A 26,252-nucleotide genomic window follows, 5' to 3' on the forward strand; every position below is an offset into this window, starting at 1 on the left:
GAGTTCGAGCCCTGCGTCAGGTTCTGGGCTGATGGCTCAGAGCCTGGAGCCTGTTTCCGATTCTGTGTCTCCCTCTCTCTCTGCCCCTCCCCCGTTCATGCTCTGTCTCTCTGTCCCAAAAATAAATAAAAACGTTGAAAAAAAAAAAAAAAAAAGAACTTCCCCATAAGTAATCTATCTCCAAAGAAAGCTTTAAATTTCTCTTGACTCATCAAATAAGGCATGTCGATTCCTCTACTGCACAAAACTAAAAACCTATTCACGACCAGTTATGAAATAGCTTTACTGGAAATACCATGTTTTCCCCCATTAAGAAGTACATTTTGAATGGATCCAACGTATTAGAAGCTGACAAAGGACAAGACAAACCGACACATCACCATGTCCTTGAGTCCTGTTATAATAATTTTGGTTTGGCCATTACACAAAGCTGATACACTCCAAACCTTACCAAGCCTCTTCTGGCGGAGTTGTATCTAGTATTACAAGCAATAAATGGACTAAATTAGTCTAATTCTGAGCATTCTGCTTCCAGCCACAAGCAAATGCCAATCAGGTTTCCTTTTTCCAGAGGCAAACACTGCTTGGGTTTTTCGTTATCACCTCCTGAATGTGCTATCTGAAGGGCTTCGGATTCCACATAAAAGCTCGCTGTCCAGCACTATGCAAGAGAAGTCGCAAACAAGGTTGAAAGTTGCCTACAAAATCATCCAGACACTTACAGATGAAGTGCTTTAGAAAGTACAGATATCAACTATGTGACAACAAAGGTGCATCCCAAGATTAAGCAGAAGTTTGGGACCTTAAATATATCCATATCTGGGATTCAAAACTGGAAGAACCACACAGAGCCACAGACACAAGCAGGGAAGATATGGAGAGAGAGATCAGAGAAAGGCATGTTAGAATTTCTCTGGAAAGGCAGGATGCAGCAGGGAAAGGTGGTTTTATTTGTCAGGACAAGCCCCCCACTGCTGGCAGAAGTGACCACCTTATTGTAGAAACAAGAACAGAAAGTACTCCGAGAGTTACTGTTAACCTACCCAAATGGCCCAACTGCATGGTACCATCTTTGGAACATGGCAGCGCTTAGTAGTACGCATTTCTATGATCCTTAGCCAGTTCGGAGAAAATATTCTCTAAATTTCTTATCAGTACTTTTCTCCAGAAGAATGGCATTTTTATTACCTGTGTTAAAAAGTTTACCAGGGCATTTATGAAATAAACACAAAAATTTCAACTCAGACGGTTTCCATTAATTACCGGGATAGCCTTCTAAGCTGGTCCGCACATTTTCCACAGAAGGGTAGATCTAAAAACAAAGGAAAGACAAAACAAACTCATAATGTACGTCAGAGAAACTTTCTTAAAAGGAATGTTTCTAAGAAAATGAAAGTCGCCATTAGAAATATTTCTTTTACAAAATTTGAAAAAGTACTTTAAATTTTAAAAAGTTTCATCTTATGAAAAAATTGAACTTCTAGTCAACTACAGGAAGTATATATATTTGACGGAAAAAAACCACTTCGGTTTGAGTACTCTTCCCTCAAAAATACCAAGTTCACGCAGAGTTTAGTGCAAAATTGTGTATTCAAAAGTCTCTAATACTCATTCTGTTGGCAATGCTTTAGCAACTGTATTTTCTTTTGCTTGAAAACCTGAAGGAATGAAAAATCACAGGTTCATCTGTGGCTGAAGCAGCACACTCCCAGCACCAGATGACGCCAGGGCCACCTGATCACCAGTGTTGGTGCTAACGTGCTGCCATTTCCACCCCAGACTCATGGAAGAAAACCTGCATGAGGAGGACGGATTCTCGTTCTTCTCCTGGACTAGCAAACACACACACACACACACACACACACACACACACACACACACACACACACACACCCCTGAAGCGGGAAAAGCACTCACCAGATGGAGGGGAGCAGCACTTTTCCCTGGGGTCCTGCTCTCCTTCCCCTGAGTCACCAAGCTTTCTTTAAACTCCGAACACAACCATTTTGATTCATCAGCTCCCATAGAGCCAATGCTTGAAAACTGACCTACTATTGGCCAAGACTCTCCTTTAGGTATGGATGAGGCATGCTCTTTCAGAAGCTGTCAACAGAAAAGGTTTAACAACTCAGAACACAGCTTTCTGTCCTTGGAACGCAATCAATAGAAAAATGCTGAAAATATTAGAGATCAATTTCATCCTCACACTTTTTCTTCTTTGGAAAATACTCTTTCAGTACTAAAAATATTTTAATGGAGTAGGTGGATAGAAACATTCTTCCAAAACTCCATGATTTTATTAAAGTAAAACCATTTTTTTTAAAGAAAAATGTAGAAATGTCAGATAAATCACTAGCCTGCCATATGAAATGGGATCTTGCTTTGAAATAACTGTTTAATACTTAAAAAATAAAAGCTATTGGGTATTTTGACTCCTATCAATTGAGAGAGATTTAATTTAACACTTGGGCTCCACATGGTGATGCTGTAAAAAAAATATGTTTACATATATACAGACCACCTTAAGCACTGCAGGTGTGTGATCTGCAAAGCTACAGAAACAGTTCAAAAACATTTGGAAATTTTAACTACTTAAACACATACAGAGTTATTACCTAGAGGCTGAAGAAAAATGAAGCCCGTATTCTGATGGCTTAGTTTAATATGTAGTATTTTAACACAGCTTAGACATTAATATTTATAAACACACTTGCCCAAAAGCCTAGGTCTCAATTTCTACCCTAAGGCAGCATGGTGTAAGCAACAGGCCCGAACGGTAAACGGTAAGCTCCAGGACCCACTTTCTGTTCTGGTGCTCAGCCCCTCATTGGCTACATAGCCCTGGACGTGTCCCTGCACGCCCACTTACAGGTCAGTGGAACTGAAGTCTGATCATTCCCGTCTTCCCTGGAAGGCAGCTGTGATGCAACATGAGCTTGTGTGTGAGAAATGGTCTGAAAACTCTAAGATGCTCTTTATCTTCCAGGAAGACTGTGATCCTCGACAATGTGTACAAGAATCTAGCCTGTCGCAACCATCAGTCCACAAACTGGTAACCACTAACCAGCACAGTGAACGTTCAATGCGGGCCTTGCGTTCTCTATTTCGTCTAACCCTTGCGAAATTCTGTGTGAGGTATTGTTATTATACCCATTTTACAGACGAGAGTCAGGTCACAGGACTTGTTCATAGGTGAGGATTTGAGCCCAGGTATGGGGATCTACCTCAAAGCTATGGACTTAGTAGGCTCTAATGCCTTCTCTAGGCTTCTCTTGGCTTCAAGACCTCACCTGCTTGCAGCTGTGGTCTCATTTCAAAAAAGCAAATTAAAGTGTCATTAACCAAGGCTAATTCTCACATGACAAACAGTTCACGGAAAAAGGTGAAGCTTTTAAGAAAGCCACTTCAGGTTCATTAATGTCAGTACTACATCTCCTAAACAGAGATGAAGAAAACCTTAATGTTTAACTTGCTTGTGGTTTTAATTTGGTGAAGACTTTTCTTTGTTCATTTTCATAGCAGGAGCAAATGCCACTTTTGTCGTTAACTCTTACAGGGACTGGTTAGTAAACAAAATACACGCTAGCACAGCTGTAGCCTTTACTCAATAGTATTTTTCTGTTCTTGGTTGAATTTGTCATGTTAAAAATCCTTTACATGCTGACAACAATCCAAAACTACAATAGCTGAATAAACGAGAGGTCTCTTTATGAAATAAAAACTAACAAAGTCCTTATGCTTTTGCCATTTAGAGCAGTCTACACTTCTAAAAGAGGCGGCAAGACATTAAGGAGCAAGTAATCACCGAGAACTACATACAATCAACTGATCAAGTTCACTCAGAATTGTGCTATTATGAAGCTGCCATCAAAATGTAATTATAAAGGAAAAATGTAAGTTAAAAGAACAAGTTAAAATAGTAAAAATTCTGTTACCTTCCTAAGCCTAAAATGTCCCCAATTATCTTTCTGACTTCCTTGAAAGCGTCCTGGGGTTGATCCAATAAGATAAACACTAAAAGGATATAAAATGCAAGTTAATAAGAGCACAGTGATGGGATTTGTAGACCCCCAAATCACAAAATACACATAAAACTAATGTAATCACGAAATGTTCTGAGAGACCACCTATTTTCTTCAGATGCCTCCTCAGAATAGTAACTGATACTCAAATGGATCTTCAAGAACATCAAATCATGGTGGAACATTCACAAGGTTTAAGGTACCAGGCAAAGAAATAAGTGACTTTCAGATACTCCAGAGGGAGGCTGATGGTGAGCACGAAAATTTACTGGCATCCACTTCAGTGCCTCAGATCTAGGAGACACAGACACGGAGACAATCTGCTCTCATATTATTAAAGGACAGCCAAATACCATTCTACCTCTTTCCAAGGCCCTTGCAGTACAGACACCATGTGGCTCTCAAGGTATTCACCTACTTTAAGAACCCCAAATTGCTAAACGATACGTACTTGGTTTCAGAGAGATCATGCTCGTGGATAACATCTATCCACTCCTTGAGAGAAGGAGCATTATAAGCCATTAAGTAGCTGATAAGATCGGCTTTAAAATGTGTTGTCGAGTCTCCAGGTCTGTGGGTTCCGTGGACAACTCGTGGGTATAAGGGGCTCAACCATATTCTGGAACAGAAAAAAACAAGAGGAATGCAACTGAACACAATGGTATCGCGTGCTGACTGCACATTCACCCTAAGGAAGAGGCAAATCTCATCGGCTGTGTCCACACGGTAAGTAGATGGATCCTGAGGAAACAGGAAGCACAGATCCCCTCACACCCACTCCAGTGGCTTCCATAGTATTCAGAATGCTTCTCAATTTAACACCTCACCATGAACTTAGGAACCCAGAATATTTGGCCTCTGCCCACATCTCACAACTGAATGCTCTATGCTTCCTCTCGCACCACACCGTTATTCTTTGCCCCCAGCCCCACCTCTGTACTGCTAAGGCCTGGTGACAACACAGGTGATAGCTCTTCTAGTTGCTATAGTAAATCCACACCACCTGTGGTGACCCAGCAAGCTACACCAATGCAGCTCTTCAGCCAAACGGAAAAGTCATCTACATGAAGAAAAATGTGTATACAAATCCGATTTTAGTAAGGAAACTCCTTTTCATGATGTATATGCTACAGCAGTTGGAGATATTTTCATATCCTGTACTCTCCTGGTGTCTGGAAGGAGTGACACCACATTTAATGATACTACGTTTACACTGACCTCAGACTTTCAAATTATCTAGTGAGCAAAATATTAAACACATCTTTCATCAATTCTCTTCAAAAGGAAAACAATGCCCTTCTCCCAAACTTATATTACACCCACAAGTGGGAAAAGCGTATCTAAACCCCACCCTTCTGTGAAGTGCTCCAGGACAGATCACAGACAAGTATGGCTTCAAACCTCTTGTGCTCAGTTTCAACTGCAAAACCACGTCAGCCGTCCTGCCTCACAGGACACGTGTGCTTCACACCGGAGGTTATGACCAACGTCAGGCTTACCCAAGTACTGAGGATCTATTTGCTGTCCCTGCTTTTCCCCTCCAGCAGCTATCCCACTGAGCCATATTTAATCCATTATCCCATTAAGCCCAAAGAGAAACTACCCGATTTCTTTCACCGGCAGCCCTCAAAGGAGACCGGCGAGAGGAAGGCCCCAGGGCAGGAAGCATCCAGAACCGCAAGGACCCTGGCTGCATGTCTTCTGAACTCTGCATGTGTTTCTGGCAGGGTAGCAGGTCATACCTTCCCTTCCCACCTCAAGAAGACCCCTTGTACAAGGGGTAACACGTGTGACAAGGACTGTAGCCCAGGTTCTGGGGCCAGATCTGGGTCATCGGGGTCAGGCCAAGGCCTTCCGGGAGCACCTGCCTCTCTGTGTAAAATGAGCCCACTGGGCTGGATGAAGAAGTCTCTCCGTCACAAATAGCAATTCAGAGCCCACAACCTGGTGGGCTCCTCCCAGATTAGAGGTTCACTCTCTGGTGTCTGGGTGGATGAGGAACTTGACAGATGACAACTTACTAACCCAGGATACTGAGATGCAAAGTGTTTTTAGCACTTTACCAAGTAAGATGTGAAATCATTATGGCCAAATAATTTTAAATGTGAGAAATTAACAGGCAGACCAAGCAGCAGCTGAAAGGGTGGTTGGAACACCTGTATAGCAGAAAAGGATCAGCAGAGTGTTACTAGAACCATCATGAAGGTTACACAAAAGGACTGCTTTTAAATGTCTTACAAAAATTACAACCCACAACACAAAAATGCAAGTTTGAGAGACCAGAACCTAGACTAAACATGAGGTAACATTACCCTACTCAGAGGTGGTGGGCAGAGGGAAGTTGAAAGATTTCATACTCTTGGTACTTTAACTTTTAAACAATAGAAACTATTACCTGGTCAATTTAAAAAGTTAAATGAGGGGCGCCTGGGTGGCGCAGTCGGTTAAGCGTCCGACTTCAGCCAGGTCACGATCTCGCGATCCGTGAGTTCGAGCCCCGCGTCGGGCTCTGGGCTGATGGCTCAGAGCCTGGAGCCTGTTTCCGATTCTGTGTCTCCCTCTCTCTCTGCCCCTCCCCCGTTCATGCTCTGTCTCTCTCTGTCCCAAAAATAAATAAACGTTGAAAAAAAAAAATTAAAAAAAAAATAAATAAAAATAAAAAGTTAAATGAAAATAAAACTATTTTTTTAAAGAAAATTTTATTGTCTTTAATGTTTATTTTTAGAGCAGGAATCCTCTATATATCCAATATTTTGGAGAGACACAGGATCTGAAGCAGGCTCCAGGCTCTGAGCTGTTAGCACAGAGCCCAATGTGGGGCTCGAACCCACAAACTGTGAGATCACAACCTGAGCAGAGTCAGACGCTCAACCTACTGAGCCACCCAGGTGCCCCCAAAAAATTTTAAAGGAAAAAAATCCGAATACCCAAATCCTTATCCTTAATCCATTTCCCCAGAGCAGCCATCCTGGAGAGACCTAAAGAACATGGCTCAAGCTTCTCACTCCAAAATAAGCTGGAGGCCACAGGTAGGATTATTTGAGCCACACAGGCCAGCTTCACAAACTCCGTATGACTCATGGGTTCAAAAACCCAACCCAGCAGCTCAGAAGCTCTAGGAGTGGCAAAGGCATAGTTGACCTCAAACCCAGTGGCTGAGGCTTTTACAGACCATGGGGATGCCCTCCACCCTGAACCAGTTGGAATTAAAATATGCTTCTCAAGATGCAATTAAGTGGGACACTCAGAAATTAGAACACGTTTACAAGAGAACTATCAGGCACTGGTGATGGGGCTCTAAGCCACTTGCCGTGGTGGGGAAAGAGTGAAGAGAGAGAACTAGGGATGTCGGGCTCAGGGAAAAGCCTGTCTTTCCAACTTGAAGGCAGTGAAGGGAGAGAGGGTACCATTGTTCTACATGGCATTGGGGTTGAAGCAAACCCATAGGATGGAGGCTGGAAGGTCCTGTATTTCAGTTCAACCAACAGTGTGACTTGGGCTCTGCCAGAGCTAAGAGCTCTAGCCCAGCCTGGGCGGTGACAGGGAGGACGAGAAGGCAGAGGAGGAGAGTGAAGGACACGCAGACCCTGGAAGAGGCCAGATGAATCCTGGACTTTCTTCTAACCCCAGAGAAAGCAGAGATGTACAAAATGACGTAAACAAATGGAAATCAAAGCCAGCCACAATCAAGAGTTTACCAAGAGGGAGAATAGTTAGAAGTTGATTTGGGCAAGTTACTAAGTAACAGAAAAAAAACCAAGCTCCTCTTTTAAAAAGAACTCAAAAGACCAGATCTAGCCTGAGTATACCAAGGACAGAGTTGGTAACAAAAACACAAAAACCAAAGAACAACAAAAAAGTCAGTTTTTCCTCTTGGAGATTCACAACTATATGAACCTATTAAAGGCTCTAAAAAGATATCAATTTAGCTTTCTTTTTTTTTTTTTTTTAAATTTTTTTTTCAACGTTTATTTATTTTTTTGGGGACAGAGAGAGACAGAGCATGAACGGGGGAGGGGCAGAGAGAGAGGGAGACACAGAATCGGAAACAGGCTCCAGGCTCTGAGCCATCAGCACAGAGCCTGACGCGGGGCTCGAACTCACGGACCGCGAGATCGTGACCTGGCTGAAGTCGGACGCTTAACCAACTGCGCCACCCAGGCGCCCCAGCTTTCTTTTATGGAAAAATAAACTGGGGATGAGGAAAAGTTTTCAGCATATGATTAACCATGAAGTTTCCCTTCAATACCATTTGGGAAATGACAAGCCAGAGTACAAGTGGGGAAAAGGGTTAATGGAGACCAAGGAAGTTACTGATAGGTCTCACCAGAAAAATAATGGGTTCAGACCTTCCATTTTATACCATCTTTCCTGCCTCAGATCCTTTGCACGGCTTGCTCCCTGTGCTTGGCTGTTGAGTGTGTAATCCCATTCAAAAGTACATTTACATATATATTAGTCATGGATGTGTATGTACTAAACTGTTAACACCCGTTACCTCAAGAGAGTGGAGCTGAGGGGAGGTAGTAAAATACTATTTCTGTGTAGGTCTCTTTTTTATGCCACATGTGTGGGTGTTTTTTTGTTTTTTTTTTTTTGTTAAACACAATAGCAGAATAAAGTGAATGCCACCCACAGCCACTGCCGTGAAGTAAACAGAAGCCCACAAACCCCTGAGTCTTCTGATGCCAGTCAGCATGGATGAGGTTAGAGGTATGTATGACAACCCGGAGGCCTTCTTCGTACAGCAGTAACATCATTTTCCTTTAAAAACAGAAGAGAACAAAGTCATTAACGCTACTTTCAAAACATGTACTATTTTTCAGTGCAAATATCATGGCTAAAGGAATTTTTAAACTCTTCTGATCCTCAAGCTTCTAATACTTATAATCTTCATTTCTTCTACACATTAAAATCCAAGTCTACTTAAGTGGTGGGTAGAAAACCACCTTCCAAAATGCTCTGAGTATTGACAAGTGAACCTTTGCTATGTCCCACCCACATGGCCAATCCTGAGACTTTGAGCCCTTCCCCTCCAGTCTGGCCCTTTATCTATTCAGCATTATATGCTACTATCTGGGACAATGGGAATCTTCTTGTCCGGTGGTTTTCAAAGTATGGTCACCATCTCCTACTACATCATGGCTAGCATTTTTTAAGAAATGGTAATCAAGTTAGAAATTCTAAAATACAGCGTAGATAATTAAGTAACTCTTGTTTCAGCACAGGAGTATGGACACGTGTAATAGACTGAAATGTACATGGTCTTTTCTAATGTGGGATGGACTTTAAATGCTTCTCTGTCCTAGGACTGACATTTTCTCACACTCCACAGATGCCACACTTCTTCACCAATGTGTCTAGCCTGAAATAAGGCTTTCCTGTTCTTCATTTACTCAAGTCAGACCCAGGTGAGTCCTCCCTTTGCCGTAGGCCTTCCTTCCCCAGGCCTCCAGTCATCAGAGTTCTCTTAATTCCAGCAAGAGAAGGAACAGGAAACAAACCGCTTTCTATTTGAAGCTGGGAGACTTTAGCTCCATTCATCAGTTGGAGACTGTATGATCCTAAGAAGTCATTCAGTGTACCTCAGTTTTTCAATTACAAAGTGAAGGATCAACCCCTTCCTTGCTGTGGTGTTGCTGCGAGAAGAAAATGTAACTAACATGCATTCTTGAAACCAACTCTCCCACAAGTGTATTTCTACGACTCCTTCGTTGCTTTATTATGTCATCTACTACTACTTCAGGAGGGTTCCTGGCTTCCCAATGGTTTCCTAATCATTTCAGGAACCTAAGTTCTCTCAATATAACTAGAGACTCCTCAAGGCAGTAGCTCCACCTTCTATGCATTGGGGCCAAAATGCTACTCAATACCTACTGATGTCAGTTCAGGCATGGGGGGCAAAATGGACCACTGGTTCTCTCCAAATAACGTGAATACTTGGACAGGATAGGGTCAGCATAAGAAGATATGGCAAAGAAAAGAGGAGATACATAGCTCTGGGCAAAATGAGAATTTAACCCAAGCCAGCAAACAGTAAGTTAATGCAAAGCTGGAGAACTGACAGCTGCTGAACCAATCTTTCCTCCATTTATGAAACGTGCTCCCCGAAATCTGGGCAGATTTACATACACAGTTGCCAAGTTAGCAGCTGACTGTAATTAAGACGACGACCAGTTATGAATTCAAGATGGAAGTTTCGCAAATATTTCCATTAATCAAGGCATCAATTATCAGGAAAATCATGTACTGCTGTCAGCAAATCCCACCCAACAGAATCCTGAACTAATCTGAGGGGACCCAGATCCTCCTCAGACAAAATGGCATAAACTAATAAAATCACGAAAATGGATAAGGTAGAAGAAATGAGAGCACCCTTGGAGAAATGCTGACCTACATACTATCTGGTAAGTTGTGGGGGAAGCAAAAGGGACAATTCCCCAATCTGAAACCGTTCCTGTAAAGGGGCGAGATGACAGAGCTACGCAGAGCCCGTGTGCCAGGACTTCCAGAGGCTCCACAGCACAGTCCTCACACCCGTCCTGGAGGCTCTCGCAGTCTTCGCTTGCAACCGCACAGTCTATGGCTAGAAGGTAACGGGAATGATCAAGGTTCCCCAATGAGTCCAAAGAGCCTGTCTGGATCCCCTGTGCCTGGATCACCTCACTGGGCGTGGCTTCAACAGGGAAGAACGGGCCACAGATCCTTCACACAACCGGTGTGTGAACGGACGGCTGGCTGGGACAGTGTGGTCTAGGCAAGATGAAGCAGGGAGTCACGTGTGCCGGGAGGCCTGGCTACAGCTGCCAGCAGAGAGAGGTGCCCTGCCCACCCCACAATCTGCCACTGGCTCCCAGTTAGGTGGAGACATTCACTGGCCAGCTGCTTTGGCTGCCCTCCTTCCCTGCTATGGATTCTCAGGGCCAGAGGCATTTTTCCTCCCAGCTCTGGGGGACATTGAAAAGCTCCCGAATTCTAAAGCACTGGGTGACAGGCCCTGGGACTGCGTGGCATCCTACAGAAACCTGGAGGAAGCATGTTTACTGGACCTAACAGGACTACGACAGGGGCTACATTGTGGTCCTCTCCAGATGCCTTGTGCACAGTACATGGTCAATGCATGCTTGCTGAAGTGAATGTCATCTCAAAGACTATTTCCTGTTTACTGTGGTAACCACACACTGTCAAGTTGGGGAGGCACTTTATACCCCAGCACCACACAAGCCGGAAGGTTTCCTCTGTTTCTAAATCCTAGGTTTTCCCCTCTCTCACCAAAACACTACGAGCTGCGAGAACTATTAAGTCCCAAGACACGAGAACCGTATTTCAGTATGACAGGTATTTAATGAATGCCTGAAAAACTTTTTCTTAAAGTTTATTCATTTTGAAAGACAAAGTGAACACACAAGCAGATAAGGGGCGGAAAGGAGGAGACACAGAATCCGGAGCAGACTCTGCACCAGGAGGGCAGAGCCTGATGCAGGGCTTAACTCATGAACGGTGAGATCACAGCCTTAGCCAAGATCAAGCGTCACATGCTTTGCTGACTGGGCAACCCTGGCACCCCTCTTTAGAATTTTTTAAATGAGCCACTGAAAGTCACTAAGACCTGAGTTAAAAAAAAAAAAAAAAAAGACAATTTTAATCTCCTAGAGATACTGGCATCTTAATATAAACTACACAGACCATGTGTCTGGGAAGGGCTCTGCTGTCCTTACTTCTCTAGGCATTTACAACTCCAAGTGAGCAACTCTGTGGAGTGTAACCTGCTAAATGTGTATGTGTGTAGCGGGGTGGGGGGGAGGGATGACGAAGGAAAAGACCAAAGAAAAAAAATGAGGTCAATTTTAGCAGTGAACAAATGAGAATTAAAACTTAAAATGGGGGGGCGCCTGGGTGGCGCAGTCGGTTAAGCGTCCGACTTCAGCCAGGTCACGATCTCACGGTCCGTGAGTTCGAGCCCCGCGTCGGGCTCTGGGCTGATGGCTCAGAGCCTGGAGCCTGTTTCCGATTCTGTGTCTCCCTCTCTCTCTGCCCCTCGCCCGTTCATGCTCTGTCTCTCTCTGTCCCAAAAATAAATAAACGTTGAAAAAAAAAAAATTAAAAAAAAAAAAAAATGGGTTTGGGACACCTGGGTGGCTTCATCAGTTAAGCTGCCAGCTTGGAGCCTGCCTGGGATTCTCCTCTGCCTCTCCCCTGCTCACTCTCTCAAACTTACAAAAAAAAAAAAAAAAGGAAAGAAAAGAAAGGAAGATGGAATTCGCAGGCTCCCCGCCTCCTCAGCGTGCAGGTGCAGTGTGGTGATGCCCATGAAATGCCAACTGCTGGCAGAGAACATGTGGCCAGGGCAGAAAGCTGGCACTAAAGATCTAGTAAATCACGTCCAGGGCCCGAGTGAGTAACACTATTTTAGAATCCGTATTTAATGCTAGGGTTCCAGCTAAGGGCAATGGACTAGGATCCATTTGGCGCAATCCATTACTGGTAGAATTGTCTACCCATGACAGGGTGACACCTGCCATCCACCACTCGGGTCTCTCATGATGCAGGGCGGGGAGCCTAAGATGCCTATTCAGTCTATTCGAGGCTATTGTCTATTTTTTGTTGAAATTAGCACTGAGCTCACAGGATGCTATATGAGTAAATTTATACCTGGGCTAAATACTTAAGTTCACAATAATCCTCAAACCCTGTCCTGTTAGAGGCTACTGATTAGGGATAGTTGGTAAATAACATTTATCCAAGGGCATCTAAGAGCAGATAATGTAGGGCCGATATGTATCCTCTTAAAAAATGGCTCCATTCTTCCTGCTATGGTTCCATTTTAAGATAGATTGTATGCTTCAAACTGTATTTTGCCAAAGAAGGGTGAACAGACGTCCTTATTTCAAGTCACTATAACATCAAGAAAACAATGGTCATACCAAGACGGAGGGCTAATTCCTCTTAGGAGATTGCTTGCCGCCCTAGAGACTGATACCTGAAGGAATACATCTGCAACACCAACCCATTTCCACTGCTGGTCTAGAAGAGGCAGCTCTGTCCTGTTCTTTTGAAAACGCTTTCTAGCAAAATGTGATTTATACAAACAGGGACAACCATATCTTTTTCTTATTTATAGAATATGTAAAAAGTCTCTGCAAGACAGGAGTTAAACTGATCATTAGACACATTATGTCAGGTAGGAAGTAACAAGTTTTTCTTGTCTAGTTTATAAAGTCTCAAAATTATTCCAAAACAAGTTTCTGATAGCGCTTGAGCAGAGACGGCATCAGCTTCTCCCGTCAACTTTGTAGAATAGTTTTTCTTTACATCACAGCTGACCTAACAATATTCTATTGAATGCAACTCAGCATCTTAAGCAATCACCAGAACTTTTTTAAGTTGTGGAATCCACAGGAACATGACTGACACGTACAGTCATCCATAACCACGGACCACACAACCATAATCTATTCCCCACCCCCCAGCTGGCTGTAAGAAATGCCCTAAACAGAAAGAAAGCAGAGACCACATCATGGATTCAGACTTTCATGTTGAGAGCCAGAATCCAAGGACTTTGTCTTGAGACAGTGAACAGTTCCAGTCTCTTTCTTATTGATAGCTTTTTTCCCCCCTGGCAAAACTGTCAGCCCTAAGTTCCTTTAAGGGCACTTTTAGAAAAGCATCCTTTGCTCTACTAAAATCATACCCTCCCCATTTCAAAAAAAAATTTGCTTACGTGTGGTGTGTTCCAAATGCAATATCCAACTTTGCCTAGGATAAAAAAAAGAAGTTGAGTCACTTTTAATAAACTCAATATCCCTATCTATTGGAAATTAAGTTAGAAAAGATTCAGGACAACTTTGTTTTTACTGCCCTCTAGTGGAAAGGCCCTGGATTGACAATACAACTTTGAATAATCCTATCCAGTGAGGCTCATTAAAGTTAGCCAGAATGATTTTATACATACTGCATTTTAATAAAGTATTTTGAGACAGAGCATGAATGCACAAGAGATGGGGGGAGAGAGGGGGAGGGGGTGGGAGGTGGGGAGAGAGGGGGAGGGAGGGAGGCAGGGAATCCCAAGCAGGTTCCATACTGTCAGCACAGAACCCAACGCAGGGCTTGAACTCATGACCAATGAGATCATGACTTGAGCCCAAATCAGACACTTTCACTGAGCCACCCACCTGCCCTGATACATACCACATTTTTAATTACAATAATCAGAAACAAGAAGCCTGATTTCTTTAGTTGAAAACAAAAAAACAAAAACAAAAAAACAGGCAAAACAAAACAAATGAGAACCTATGCAAAGTTTTACAATTAGATATCTGGTTTATACAGAAATTAAAGTTATCAGTTTCCAGAGTATATTTAAAAGAACTAATATGGTAGCAGCACACATTATCATGTTAAAAGTTGTCTTCTATTGGTAACATAGCAAGTGCTGAAAAGAGGTAACAATTTTCCTATTACAAAATGGTACCTTCACAAATAGGGGTATTAAATTTAAATTTAAAACATTTTAACACCCAGTATAGCAAGACCTTAGTTAAGCAGAATATGCCCCGAGATGTAGGCCATGAAAGAGTTAAACAGAAAGGCCCCAACAGTGAGGAATGCAGGTGGGACACAGATTGCAGCTTCACAACTTTGCAAGACTTAAATCTCTAAGCCTCATCTTTTAAGTCTTTCTTCTCCTCTTTAAAATAAGGATACTGTTAGGGGATTCAGAATTTTAGGAGTAAATGACAATAACATGAAGTGCCTGGAAGAGAGGGCCTGAATGGGGGAAGCACTCTACAAATGGAAGAAAATACTATTAAAATCAAGCCCTCCACCCCAATAGGGCAGGTGTGTGGACCTGTTTGCTGGAGGCAGAAATGGGCAACTGGAACACACAAGTGAGTAGGACACAGCCTGTCTTGAGGTTGCTCAGACAGGTGGCCCCGCTCCGTACACTTTTAAACTCCATGTTTAGGGATGCTCACAGACCAGAAACCATTTGTGTGGTCTGCCAAAGATGACAGGGAAAACAATAGGTCTTTAAAATTATAAAATTAGAATGAGGACTACTTCTCTGTAAACTGATGATTAGCTCAGAAAGAGCAATGGTCGGGAGACTTGGCTTTTGAGTTTAGTTTTGCTGTAAGTTGTTGCCTCTCTGGCAAAATTTTAGTACAAGCACATGGATGATAATTTCAACAGGTAATAGTTAATGGGGCAAATGCACCAAATCCTTGGCTCAACAACCTAGTAAAGAAGACTATTAGCAATCCATCCTAAAGATGAACAAGTTAGGCTTGAAGAGGTTAAGTGATAGACTCCATGACAGTAGGTGGAGAACTGGGACAGAACCCAGGCGATATGACCTTGACCACCATAAGGCCTCAACCTCTGGCCCAGGCCCCACATAGCAAAATGTGAGTATCTGTTGATTCTGTGCCTGGTATGCCTCCATTTCATCAAATGACACTATGTTGCCAAAAAAACAAAATAGCCAAGAATTCATCTTATAGACAAGGTATAACAGTATTTTAACAAGTTATGATGGGGCCACAATCCTACACTTCAGACTAGAGCTGGGTGGGACCTTCTGAACAGCTCTTTGCAAGAGGTAAAGCTCTTTGCAAGAGGTAAAGAACACAGTGGGTCGTCATGCCCTCTAGTGGCCGGCCTGGTACACGCCACCAGACATGCCCCACACCTGAACTTTCGTCATTAGGTACCTCGTATTTGAAAAACACTTTCTATGTCCACTGATTTCATCACTGGTTTTTAGGATTCCTTTGTTATTTTCTGTCCACTATTAATCTGATGAGAACTATCCTACTGCAGTTTAACCTCTTCTTGTTTTGGAAGCATAAGCACAACAATGGGATTTTACGCAACTTCATAGCAGAGGTTTATCTATGTAGAAGGTGAGCCACCAACATGTTGGGTAAAGGAATGCCGGTTTTAAAATTCCAACTGTAGAAAGTACTGTGGGTTATATCACAGGAAAAATGAGACAGGTTCCAGATTGATCAGATTGAGATTTCTCACTTTCAATGTTTAAAAATAACCACATATGCACAGGTAACATTTTGTAGTTGAAACATTAAAAGGAATTGGAACTCTTACATTTTATACGGACAGGAGAAAAGACACTGGAAAGAAAATGGGAAAAAAAATAGGTTCTATGTAGTTCACTCTGGTCAGTAAATCTTGAGGCAATTTTACCATGGCAGGGAGACAAAGGGGCTTATGGGAGGGTCTTATCACGGCTGTTCACAAACGGACTGACGAGCCTCCTGAATAGCAAAGACCAACATCACACCAGCCACTTCAGAACCACTATTTCCACAAGAAGGAAATCCTACTATGAAAAATGCTTGCTTCTCTCTCCCCAGTTTGCCTGCTTCTTGCATGAAGTGCCACACGTAATATTCTTTCAGGCACGGCATCAAAAGCAACCAGTTATGATCAAAGTCCAAGACTTACATTATATTTTTACGTACTGGCTGAAAAGCATTAGGACAGAATTAAGGAACTGAATCAAGAACCTGGCCAACTTTTTGGCCTTTTCTGCTTTGCTTTGGTCCCAGTGAACCAAACAGATATACCTGTTACAAGACCACTTAGTGTCCCCTCATTAAGTTTGGATCATTTCCATCACGACTCACACAGCTAGTTTTTTAACAGGCTTAATTTGTTCATCTGTCCAGTATAGACCTTGGATGCAATTCAGGTGGAAAATTTGAGAGGACTACAGGTCAACTGTCAGCAGCAGCTAATACCAGTCAGATAAGTCGTCAAAATAAAAAGTTTCAAGTTGCACTCACAGAAAACAACAGCCACTGAATTGCATCCAGATAACCTGGTCAGGTTCGAGGACACTGGCAAACTAGATGCAAACAGGAGTACCAGCAGGTTGGGGAAAGACTGGGATTGTTACAACTAAAGAATGCTTGAACCTGAAAGAAAACTAAGGTACAATGGAGAACTTTAAATACAAACATCAGTCACCTCTGCAAGAAGATTTCTTTTATGTGGCTCCAGAGATGGGAAGTCAGGACCCACGTATAAAAAGTAAAAGGAAATGCTGAGGATTAAATTTTCTGTGTCAACTTGGCTAGGTCACAATACCCACACATTTGGTCACATGTTGCCATGAAGGTATTTTAGATGAGGTTAACAGCTTTAATATTTTGAAGTTTTTGTGAGAGAGAGACAGAGTGCAAGTGGGGGAGAGGCAGAGAGAGAGAGCATGAGAGAGAGAGAGACAGAATCCGAAGCAGGTTCCAGGCTCAGGGCTGTTGGCAGAGAGCCCAAAGTGAGGCTCTAACTCACAAACTGCGAGATCATGACCTGAGCCAAAGTCAGACACTCAACTAACTGAGCCACCCAGGCGCCCCTAGATGAGGTTAACATTTAAGTTAATAGACCAAATGCAATAGATTACTCTTTGTTTGGACCTCAACCAGTCCGTTGAAGGCCTAAGTGAAGGACCAACTCCCTCAAGGCAGAGAGAATTCAGTCTCCAGACTGTCTTTGGACTTAAGCTGTGGCATCTACTTTTCTCAGTCTCCAGCCTGCAGGCTTACCCTTACAAGATCTGGGCTTGCCAGGCCCCACAATCATGCGAGCCAGTTCTTCTAAAATAAGTCTTTCTGCACAAACATACCCTATGGGTTCTGTTCCTCTGGAGAACCTAATACTGAGATACCAGGTCAACATAAAGAAATATCCTTCCGGGGCACCTGGGTGGCGCAGTCGGTTAAGCGTCCGACTTCAGCCAGGTCACGATCTCGCGGTCCGTGAGTTCGAGCCCCGCGTCAGGCTCTGGGCTGATGGCTCGGAGCCTGGAGCCTGTTTCCGATTCTGTGTCTCCCTCTCTCTCTGCCCCTCCCCTGTTCATGCGCTGTCTCTCTCTATCCCAAAAATAAATAAACGTTGAAAAAAAAAATTTTTAAAAAAAGAAATATCCTTCCAACACAGGGCTACCCACACACAAGACAGGTTATCCCAGGAAGGCTTTAAGCCAAGGCTAGACAAGTATCCGTTGGTGATGGAGAAAAGATTCTTGCCCTTAGATGGGTGGACAGACTCCATGTCTACATGTCCTTCTAACAGAGTAAGCATGATTGCAAACAGAAGTAGCTCACCTGGCAGAGGGAAATGTTTTCATAAGGCTTGGCCTGGGCATGTAAGTGAGCCTTGGCTTCTCGTTTATCTCCATGCACAAGCAGGATTGGTTTCTTCCTGAAAGGAGATCAGAAATATTTAGAATACATCTTTTCTAAAGCTGGACTCTTGGCCAGTTAAGGAATGCTAGTTTCCTTACCACACGTGTTTCTGGCCTTAGTGGTAGCTGAGTACGGAGCTAACTGAGGACAGAGCTAACAGAGTACTACTAATGAGTTAATCTTCACTAACCAGTTACCTTTACAATGGGGTCATGTGGCCTGATCCTGAAACTCTGTGTGACCCAGAGATGTTGTGACTCCAGAAAATTCCTAATTATCATCTTTGGTCCAAAATAACACAGTTTGCTCTGTATTCATGGGTTCGGGCTTAGACAGATTAAAAGATAAACAATTATTGTTTTCTAGTATGATGCTCTTTTCTTTCCCTTCCTTTGGACCAAGTCAAAGAGCATTTCCTCATTAGACTTCTATTTACTCAACTCCTGTGTACTAGGTACTATCCTAGTCCTGGGAGATACAACAGTGAACAAGCCCAGGCCCACGGCATGATGCAGACTCATTAAGAGGTGGTTATGTTTCAGTGAAACAAGGCATCATCTTGTGGCCAAATGCAGCTCAATGAAATTTAAGTGTTGTGTGGGACTTCTAGGAGGCTGCTCAGAGGGAGCAGAGCTGGGATGTGGCCCTTTTGTCCTTTTTCCTTCCTGCCACTTGGAACACAGACCGGTGACCTGGAGCTCTGGGTGCCATCCTGGACCATGAAGGCATCTGAAGACATGCACCAGGATGGTGGGACAGAAAGACAGAATGGGTGGCTAAGTCCCTGAGAACCACGGCAGCCCCCAATCCAGACCACGAATGTCTACCATCTAGACTTGTTAGGCTGGAGAAGTTATTTCCTCTCATTTAAGCCACAGTTATTTTTGCTTTTCTGTGACATCCAACTAAAACTAATTCTTTGTGTCACAGGTCAAATACAAGCTTTTGATGGTCCAAGCCGCTTGGGAAATTTCAATAGCATTTTATCTACTATTACTAGAAGTCTCCAGAATCTAATGTCCTAAATGCACCAAGGACTTTGAGGACCCTTACAGTCATTTTCCTGTAAGAAAATTCCTACATTCCTCCATTCCACCTGCTGCTATGGGACTCTGCTAGGTGAATGTCAGAAACAAGACAGGTGGCAGGTCACTGTGTGATGCTATCTTTATTTTGTTTGCACTAACACCAGGCTAAGGAACCATGAACAACACTGAAAAATCCATCACTTCCATAATCTGGACAAAGGAAGGTTCTAGACTCCCTTCATTAGCTCCTCAACTACAGGAATCATCATTTGCAAAGCAAAGATTCTTTGAACACTGCTGTGCTAAGTGCAGCATGGCATGCTTCCAAGTCTAGAAAGCAGGTCGCAATGATCTTTTCCTTCACACTAATGTCAAAGTTCTCTTATTTAGGTTGGCATCTGTCCTTCTGTGCTTCTGGACACAACAAGACAAATGCAAAAATTGGTATTAGGAATGCATGTGATTAGTTACAAGAGCTCAACAAATGCTGTTTTCCCTACGTAACTCTGATTTTGTATGCTTAATAGTTTCAAAAGATACTCTAAGATGAACAGCAGTTGCTTGAGAAATGCTAATCTTGTGTTTTAATGTCCCATTACAGTTACGATTTTATCAGTCATATTGTGGTACTCACCTGAACTGTGGTGGATACTGTTTTACGAGCCAGTCCACATCAAAGCAGTAGTTAAACTAGGCAGGGAAAGAAAAGGAATGGAGTTATGGGTAATTCAGCCAAGCAATCTGTAATGAGAATAGTTTGGCAACTGAATTGAAGGCAACTCTAGACTAATAAACTCAAAGTATTTACAAACCTGGACATTGATGCTGGAGTACTCAAACCTAAAATACATCTTGAAGGCAATAATACCCGATGCAAGGGATCTGAATCAGTGGAGTAGTGTGTGAGAAAACAGGGTCTGAGGCAAGGATCCTGCATGCTTTGGCAGTATTTGTATTTCTAAATAGTCTTACTACGTATTTTCAACAGCCTCAGATTAATTTAAGTAAAAGGGCTTACAGATTTATCCCTTTTCCCCTAGGTAATTATAAACGAGGCCTTTTACAAAGGAACATTTCCTTTAAGCCTAACTTATGAGCTAGCTTTGTGAATAGGCCTCTGGGACTGGACACTCACTAGGCTTATAACAATTCTATCTTGACTCCAAGTTCTGCACTGAACTTACCTGTGGGGACTCCTCCCCATGCCTTGGTAATCCTTGGCCCTCTACCTGGACATAGCACCTCAGTCTAGCTAAGAGAACACAAATTCACCCCATGTTCCATCTGGAGACTAGGATTTCAGAGGTCAAGCTGAACAGAAACCATTCAGACAGCTTTGCTTTCTTCATGGATGTGACTGGTTTTCTATTTGAGAGCCTGGAATCATGAACGTAATTCATCAACACAAGGGGACCAGCTCTATAAAGGAGGAACAATCAAACATGCCGAGGTAACTGTAACTTGTACTCCATTCTTTTTGGTAGGTGTAGGAAACCCTTTTCTAAATTGAATCAAATGACTTGGCCTTCACCCACCTACCCAAACCTCCCCAGGAGTTTGGTCCCTGGTCTCCCAGGGACCAGAGTCCCAGGAGATTAACTGTATCCCCAAAAGTCTCTCAGGCTGGAATTTCCAAAGTGACTTCTTGTCCAGTCCTTGTAACCCTTGTATCAGGAGAGCGAGAAGCTCTCCTGATAGAGGCATCCTTGCTCCAGGCTGATGGCTGGATACCAAAACTGTGGCTCTTGGTGCCAGGCTCCTGGTATATGCCATCTTGGGGACCCTGCACAGGACTGAGATAGGACCTCATATTTTCCCGTAAAGTTCTTTATCCCTTTTCATCCAAAGAAAAAGCTTCACCATAAACTCACCTGAGCTGAAGACAGAAGTGTCCCAAATAGAGGGGATAAAATATCTGAGAAGACAAAATGTTTATGTCTAATAAATGATAAAAATCTGGTAAAAATCACAATTGATTTAGTCATGGACAGTCAAAATTTGGCTGAGAGAACAGTGAACTGAGCAATGACTACAAAACTAGACTTTAATGCTCCCTAAAACTCAAGAGAAAATTTCTGAGCTATTTATTGAGTTTTAACAAAATACAACATAAAACTAAAACCTCCAACTTCAGAACACAATGACTGGTCAATTCTAGAAATTGCCAATAACGACAATAACGATATGTGTTGTTCTTTCCAGATTCTAGTTTTTATCTCCTTCAATATTCAAGTCCCTCTCTGAGAAACCTCCCAACCCACGACTAGCAAGACCGTCTTCCGCAGCTTGAGAGCACCTACTTCCTCACCTACAACTCCAAGCTCTCATTTCTAGCATTCCAGCTCATCTCTAAGGGGTCCCACCTCAATCTTTCCAACTAGACTTCAAGTAAGATCAAAAAGGTCACTTCTCATAAACTGTACCAGGAGAGGAATTACACGGTCATTACCACCAACTGCCGCATTTGTACAGGACCTATTAGGTGCCAAGTACTGTTCTTATGTCCATGGTGTTGACAGTGGATTTTGTGGAGGTGGAGTTGGTCATTCCCCTTTTGTGGAGGGGTCATCTCCGCTTAGAAGGCTGTCCATGGCCACAGAGCTAGGAAGGGCCAGTCAGAATCTGAAGCCAGGCTGCTATCTGGCTTCAGCACTTGTACTCTTAACCATCAAACTGCCTGAGGATTATTTGACCCATGACTCATTTATTTGACCCATGCTTAGTGAGTCCTTCCTATCCGTCACGTGTCAGCAACATGCTGGGGTACAAAGATTTCAGCAGTACCCTTAAGGAAGCTATCTTTACGAAAGAGGTATACACAAGGAATGTACTGCAATTTCTTGATGGCATCCCATATTTCGCCCCTCCTCGACTTTGAGAATTTGCTAGAATGCCTCAGAGAACTCAGGAAAGCGTGTTACTTACTAGACTACTAGGTTAGTATAAAAGGATACAACTCAGGAACAGCCAGATGAAAGATGCATAGAGCAAAGTATGGGGCAAGGGGTGTGTCCCGTCCACTTCCATGTGTTCACCAACCTGGAAGCTCTCCAAACCTCTTCACAGGTTTTTTTTAAGATGGTGGCTTCATTAGACAGGCACAACCGATGAAATCATTGGCCATTAGTGATAAACGCCCGCCAGCCTCTCCCCACTTCCTTGGAGATGAGGGGCAGGACTCAAAGTTCCAACTTTAATGACACAGTTGGTTCCCCTTGGCAATCAGTCCTCTATTCTTAGGGCTTTCCAAAAGTCACCTCATTGACCCAGGAGTGATTGAAAGGGGCTTGTTATGAGTAACTGAAGACCCTTCCTTGACCTTTATTACTTTAGAGCTGTTGGAGGAGCCTGGGACAAAATCCAAGTACAACGAGGAACGAAGACCAAGTACATACACATCACAACATCACATAGAGACACCCTGGGAAATAAGCAAACCAAGCAAAAACTATCTTTGGATTCAGAACTGCAATCTATTTGCATGCTGGTGTTCTTTTTAATTCTTCACCAGGAACCAAGACCTGGCTTCCAAGCAGTGGTTCTCAAACCTGACTGGGTATTAGAATCCCCTGAAAAGCTTCTTAAAAACACATCGCAGGGGCGCCTGGGTGGCGCAGTCGGTTAAGCGTCTGACTTCAGCCAGGTCACGATCTCGCGGTCCGTGAGTTCGAGCCCCGCGTCGGGCTCTGGGCTGGTGGCTTGGAGCCTGGAGCCTGTTTCCGATTCTGTGTCTCCCACTCTCTCTGCCCCTCCCCCGTTCATGCTCTGTCTCTGTCTGTCCCATAAATAAATAAAAACGTTGAAAAAAAAAATTAAAAAAAAAAAAACACATCGCAGGTCCTGCTCCCAGAGTGGGACTCAATGAACCTGGGTGAAGCCCGAATTTGCATTCTTAAGTTTTAGGAGATTCTACCACTGCTCATCCATGGACCAAAGAACTGCTGTCAAGCATTTGCTATTGCATGAAAGTAGTAAGTTTCATTTTTACAAGTTCACACAATGTTTAGAATTGTCTAAATATTCCAACTGATTGAGCAACACCCTGATTTCCTGACCCAAGGAAACAGCTTACAGTCAAACTAATGCATTTGCTTGTCAAAATGCTTTTTTCCCCTGAAAGTAGCTAAGACTGCTAACGAGGGTTCTTGGAGACCATTCTGGGTTACCCTCCTTGTTTTGCCATGGGGGACCCTCTTAAGTGCAGTCTGACAGCTCCTGGACACCCAGCATCCACTTACCCTTGATGTGGAGGGCTCCAGAGTTATCCTTTGGCTCAATGCCCGAGACTCTAGTGAGGTAAAAGCGGAAGGGGTTCCCTTTATCCAACATGTCCCAAATGTCTTGGCCTTCCCCTGAAGTTTCATACTCCTCTTCCTCCTCCTCGAGCCTGTGGTGTGCAGGAGGGGTGGGATTTCCAGGTCTTTGGGCAGCACTGTCTTTAGAAGAGATGCCTCTCTCCTCTTTGACCACAATGTTCTTAGCCTGCTTCTGCCGGGTTTCTGGTTGCAGCTCATCATCGCTGCTAGAGAGACACCAACCTAGGTCTTCCTGGGAACCACTCCTTTGCCTTTTGGGAGGTGAAACTTCTGAAACTGAATCTGCGTTGCTGAATTTCACGGGTGATCTTTTCCTTCTATGGGCAGCTTTCCTAGCCTCGGAACAGGTGTATCTTGGCTCATTTGCTGCTCCCTGCCCAGCATGAGGGAGGGAAAAAGTAGAGGGCTTGTCTAGTGTTGGCTTTTCGTCTTCACTTTCATCACTACTGGATATTGTCCACTTTCCATAATCGCCTTCCTGAGACATAGTTCTGGAAATAAAAGACAAATACTGTTTTTCCATTCTCTAGGCCACTGACAAACTTGCTCTCAAATTCCCTGTCAGTGTGAGTTTCTGCAACACGCACAGCACACTTGACACTTAGATGCTGAACCACGTAACTAACATCAGCTGTTTTGCAGGTGTTCAGACACACGTTACCAGATTTTGCTACAGGACTTTGGCAAATAAAGTGACAGCAAAAATCCTACTCACCTTCTCCTTTCAACCCAGACCTTGTCCTTGGAAGCCTGAGGAAAAGAGTGGGGGCCAAACTTCAAAAATCAAAATGTTCATTCTTGACCCTGAATTTTTTAAACTGGTGGGTGCTTGAGGTTAAGATAATTTAATGAATTTCAAGAGTAATTCTGACTATTCAAATTTTTGAGGTTAAATTGGAGTTTACAAATTTATCCTTCACCCAAGCATGGAGCCCACAGGACTTTAGCAATTCCTACTCCCCTAAAGCTACTTACCATTAAGCTTAACAAAATTCTCAAGACCGTGTCAAATGATCAATTCTGTATATACATTATATAGAATTACTACAATGAAGACCCAGCCATCATATTGGCATTGACCTACATCAAACTATTAAAATCTGCAGAGAACTTATGCTGAAGCAAAACACTCCTTTACTCGACCAGAGTCGAATTTCTACTTTTTAAAAAATGTTTATTTTGAAAGAGAAAGGGGGAGAGAGAGACAGAAAGTGCACACACGTGAGGGAGGGGCAGAGAAGGAGGGAGAATCCCAAGCAGGCTTCACTGTCAGCAAAAAGCCCAACTCCAGGCAGGCTCGATCTCACCAACCGTGAGATCACGACCTGAGTTGAAATTAACAGCCAGATGCTTAACTGACTGAGCCACCCAGGTGCCCCCAATTTCTATTTTAAGAGGAAAACATATGAACTACTTTTGGTCTCGCTACCTACAAAATCTCACCAATTCATGTGTAAAGACCTATCTAAGTACATTTTCCAGATAGCTCAAGGACAGCTCCTTAGTGGGTTCTTTTAAGAAAAACAAAAAACAGGGGCGCCTGGGTGGCACAGTCGGTTAAGCGTCCGACTTCAGCCAGGTCATGATCTCGCGGTCCGTGAGTTCGAGCCCCGCGTCGGGCTCTGGGCTGATGGCTCGGAGCCTGGAGCCTGTTTCCGATTCTGTGTCTCCCTCTCTCTGCCCCTCCCCCGTTCATGCTCTGTCTCTCTCTGTCCCAAAAATAAATAAATGTTGAAAAAAAAATTTTAAAAAAGAAAAACAAAAAACAAAACCATTCTCATACAAGACCCAAAGGAAAACTGAACCTAAGAGTCTGTGCTCAAATTGTCAACATTTCTCTTTTTAAGAAACTGAGGTCACATATCCAAGTAGAGTACACCAACATGGACTGTAGCACTCTGTTCACAGGACCCCCAGCCCTCCCCCCAAAATCCCCAAAACCTTAATTCTACACCAAAAAACTTGCAAATGAATATACTTTCAGGTTTCAAGCTAAAAAGGTTTAGGTAGGCCCTTAACCAAGGTGGGGCCTGAATCCATGACCCCAAGATCAAGAGTTGAGTGCTCTACCAAATGAGTCAGCCAGGTGGCTATCAAGCTGACATATTTAAGGTACTTATCACCTATCACAATTTCTTTTTAAATTTTTTTTTTTTGAGTGCACATGCACTCACATACACACGTGAGCAAGAGAGCAGCACAGAGAAGGGGACAGAGAATCTGAAAAGGATTCAGCACTGATAGGAGAGAGCCCAATGTGGGGTTCAAACCCACGTGAGAACATGACCTGAGCTGAAGTCGATGCTCAACCCAACGAGCCACCCAGGTGCCTCTCATTTTTTCAATTAATGACCAGTTAAGCTAAGATTCTCCTATAAGTTACCTATTTCTGAGTTTTTTTTTTTTTTTTTTAATTTTTTTTTTTCAACGTTTATTTATTTTTGGGACAGAGAGAGACAGAGCATGAACGGGGAGGGGCAGAGAGAGAGGGAGACACAGAATCGGAAACAGGCTCCAGGCTCTGGGCCATCAGCTCAGAGCCTGACGCGGGGCTCGAACTCACGGACCGCGAGATCGCGACCTGGCTGAAGTCAGACGCTCAACCGACTGCGCCACCCAGGCACCCCTCTGAGTTGTTTTTAAAGCAGAGTGCATTTGGGGTGCCTGGGTGGC

At 43.3% G+C, this 26,252-nt stretch overlaps 1 protein-coding gene across 7 annotated transcripts in view; it reads right to left on the bottom strand.

The window, feature by feature from the left end:
- Window positions 1–26,252, bottom strand: part of TDP1 (tyrosyl-DNA phosphodiesterase 1) — a 92,045-nt gene that overhangs the window by 60,951 nt on the left and 4,842 nt on the right. For all 7 annotated transcript variants that reach the window (XM_086709037.1, XM_086709032.1, XM_086709035.1 and 4 more), the window contains 10 exons: window positions 23,502–24,070; window positions 21,135–21,178; window positions 19,898–19,953; window positions 18,155–18,251; window positions 13,744–13,778; window positions 8,694–8,786; window positions 4,474–4,641; window positions 3,936–4,014; window positions 1,918–2,103; window positions 1,264–1,312 (listed from right to left, as the gene is read on the bottom strand). In XM_086709037.1, the coding sequence (XP_086565163.1) occupies window positions 1,264–1,312; window positions 1,918–2,103; window positions 3,936–4,014; window positions 4,474–4,641; window positions 8,694–8,786; window positions 13,744–13,778; window positions 18,155–18,251; window positions 19,898–19,953; window positions 21,135–21,178; window positions 23,502–24,066 (1,372 nt within the window). In that variant the 5' untranslated portion in view covers window positions 24,067–24,070. The remainder of the gene's footprint in view (window positions 1–1,263; window positions 1,313–1,917; window positions 2,104–3,935; window positions 4,015–4,473; window positions 4,642–8,693; window positions 8,787–13,743; window positions 13,779–18,154; window positions 18,252–19,897; window positions 19,954–21,134; window positions 21,179–23,501; window positions 24,071–26,252) is intronic.

The sequence above is a fragment of the Puma concolor genome, chromosome B3 (assembly GCF_028749965.1).
Source record: "Puma concolor isolate L17-30 chromosome B3, mPumCon1.1.hap2, whole genome shotgun sequence".
NCBI classification, from domain to species: domain Eukaryota; kingdom Metazoa; phylum Chordata; class Mammalia; order Carnivora; family Felidae; genus Puma; species Puma concolor.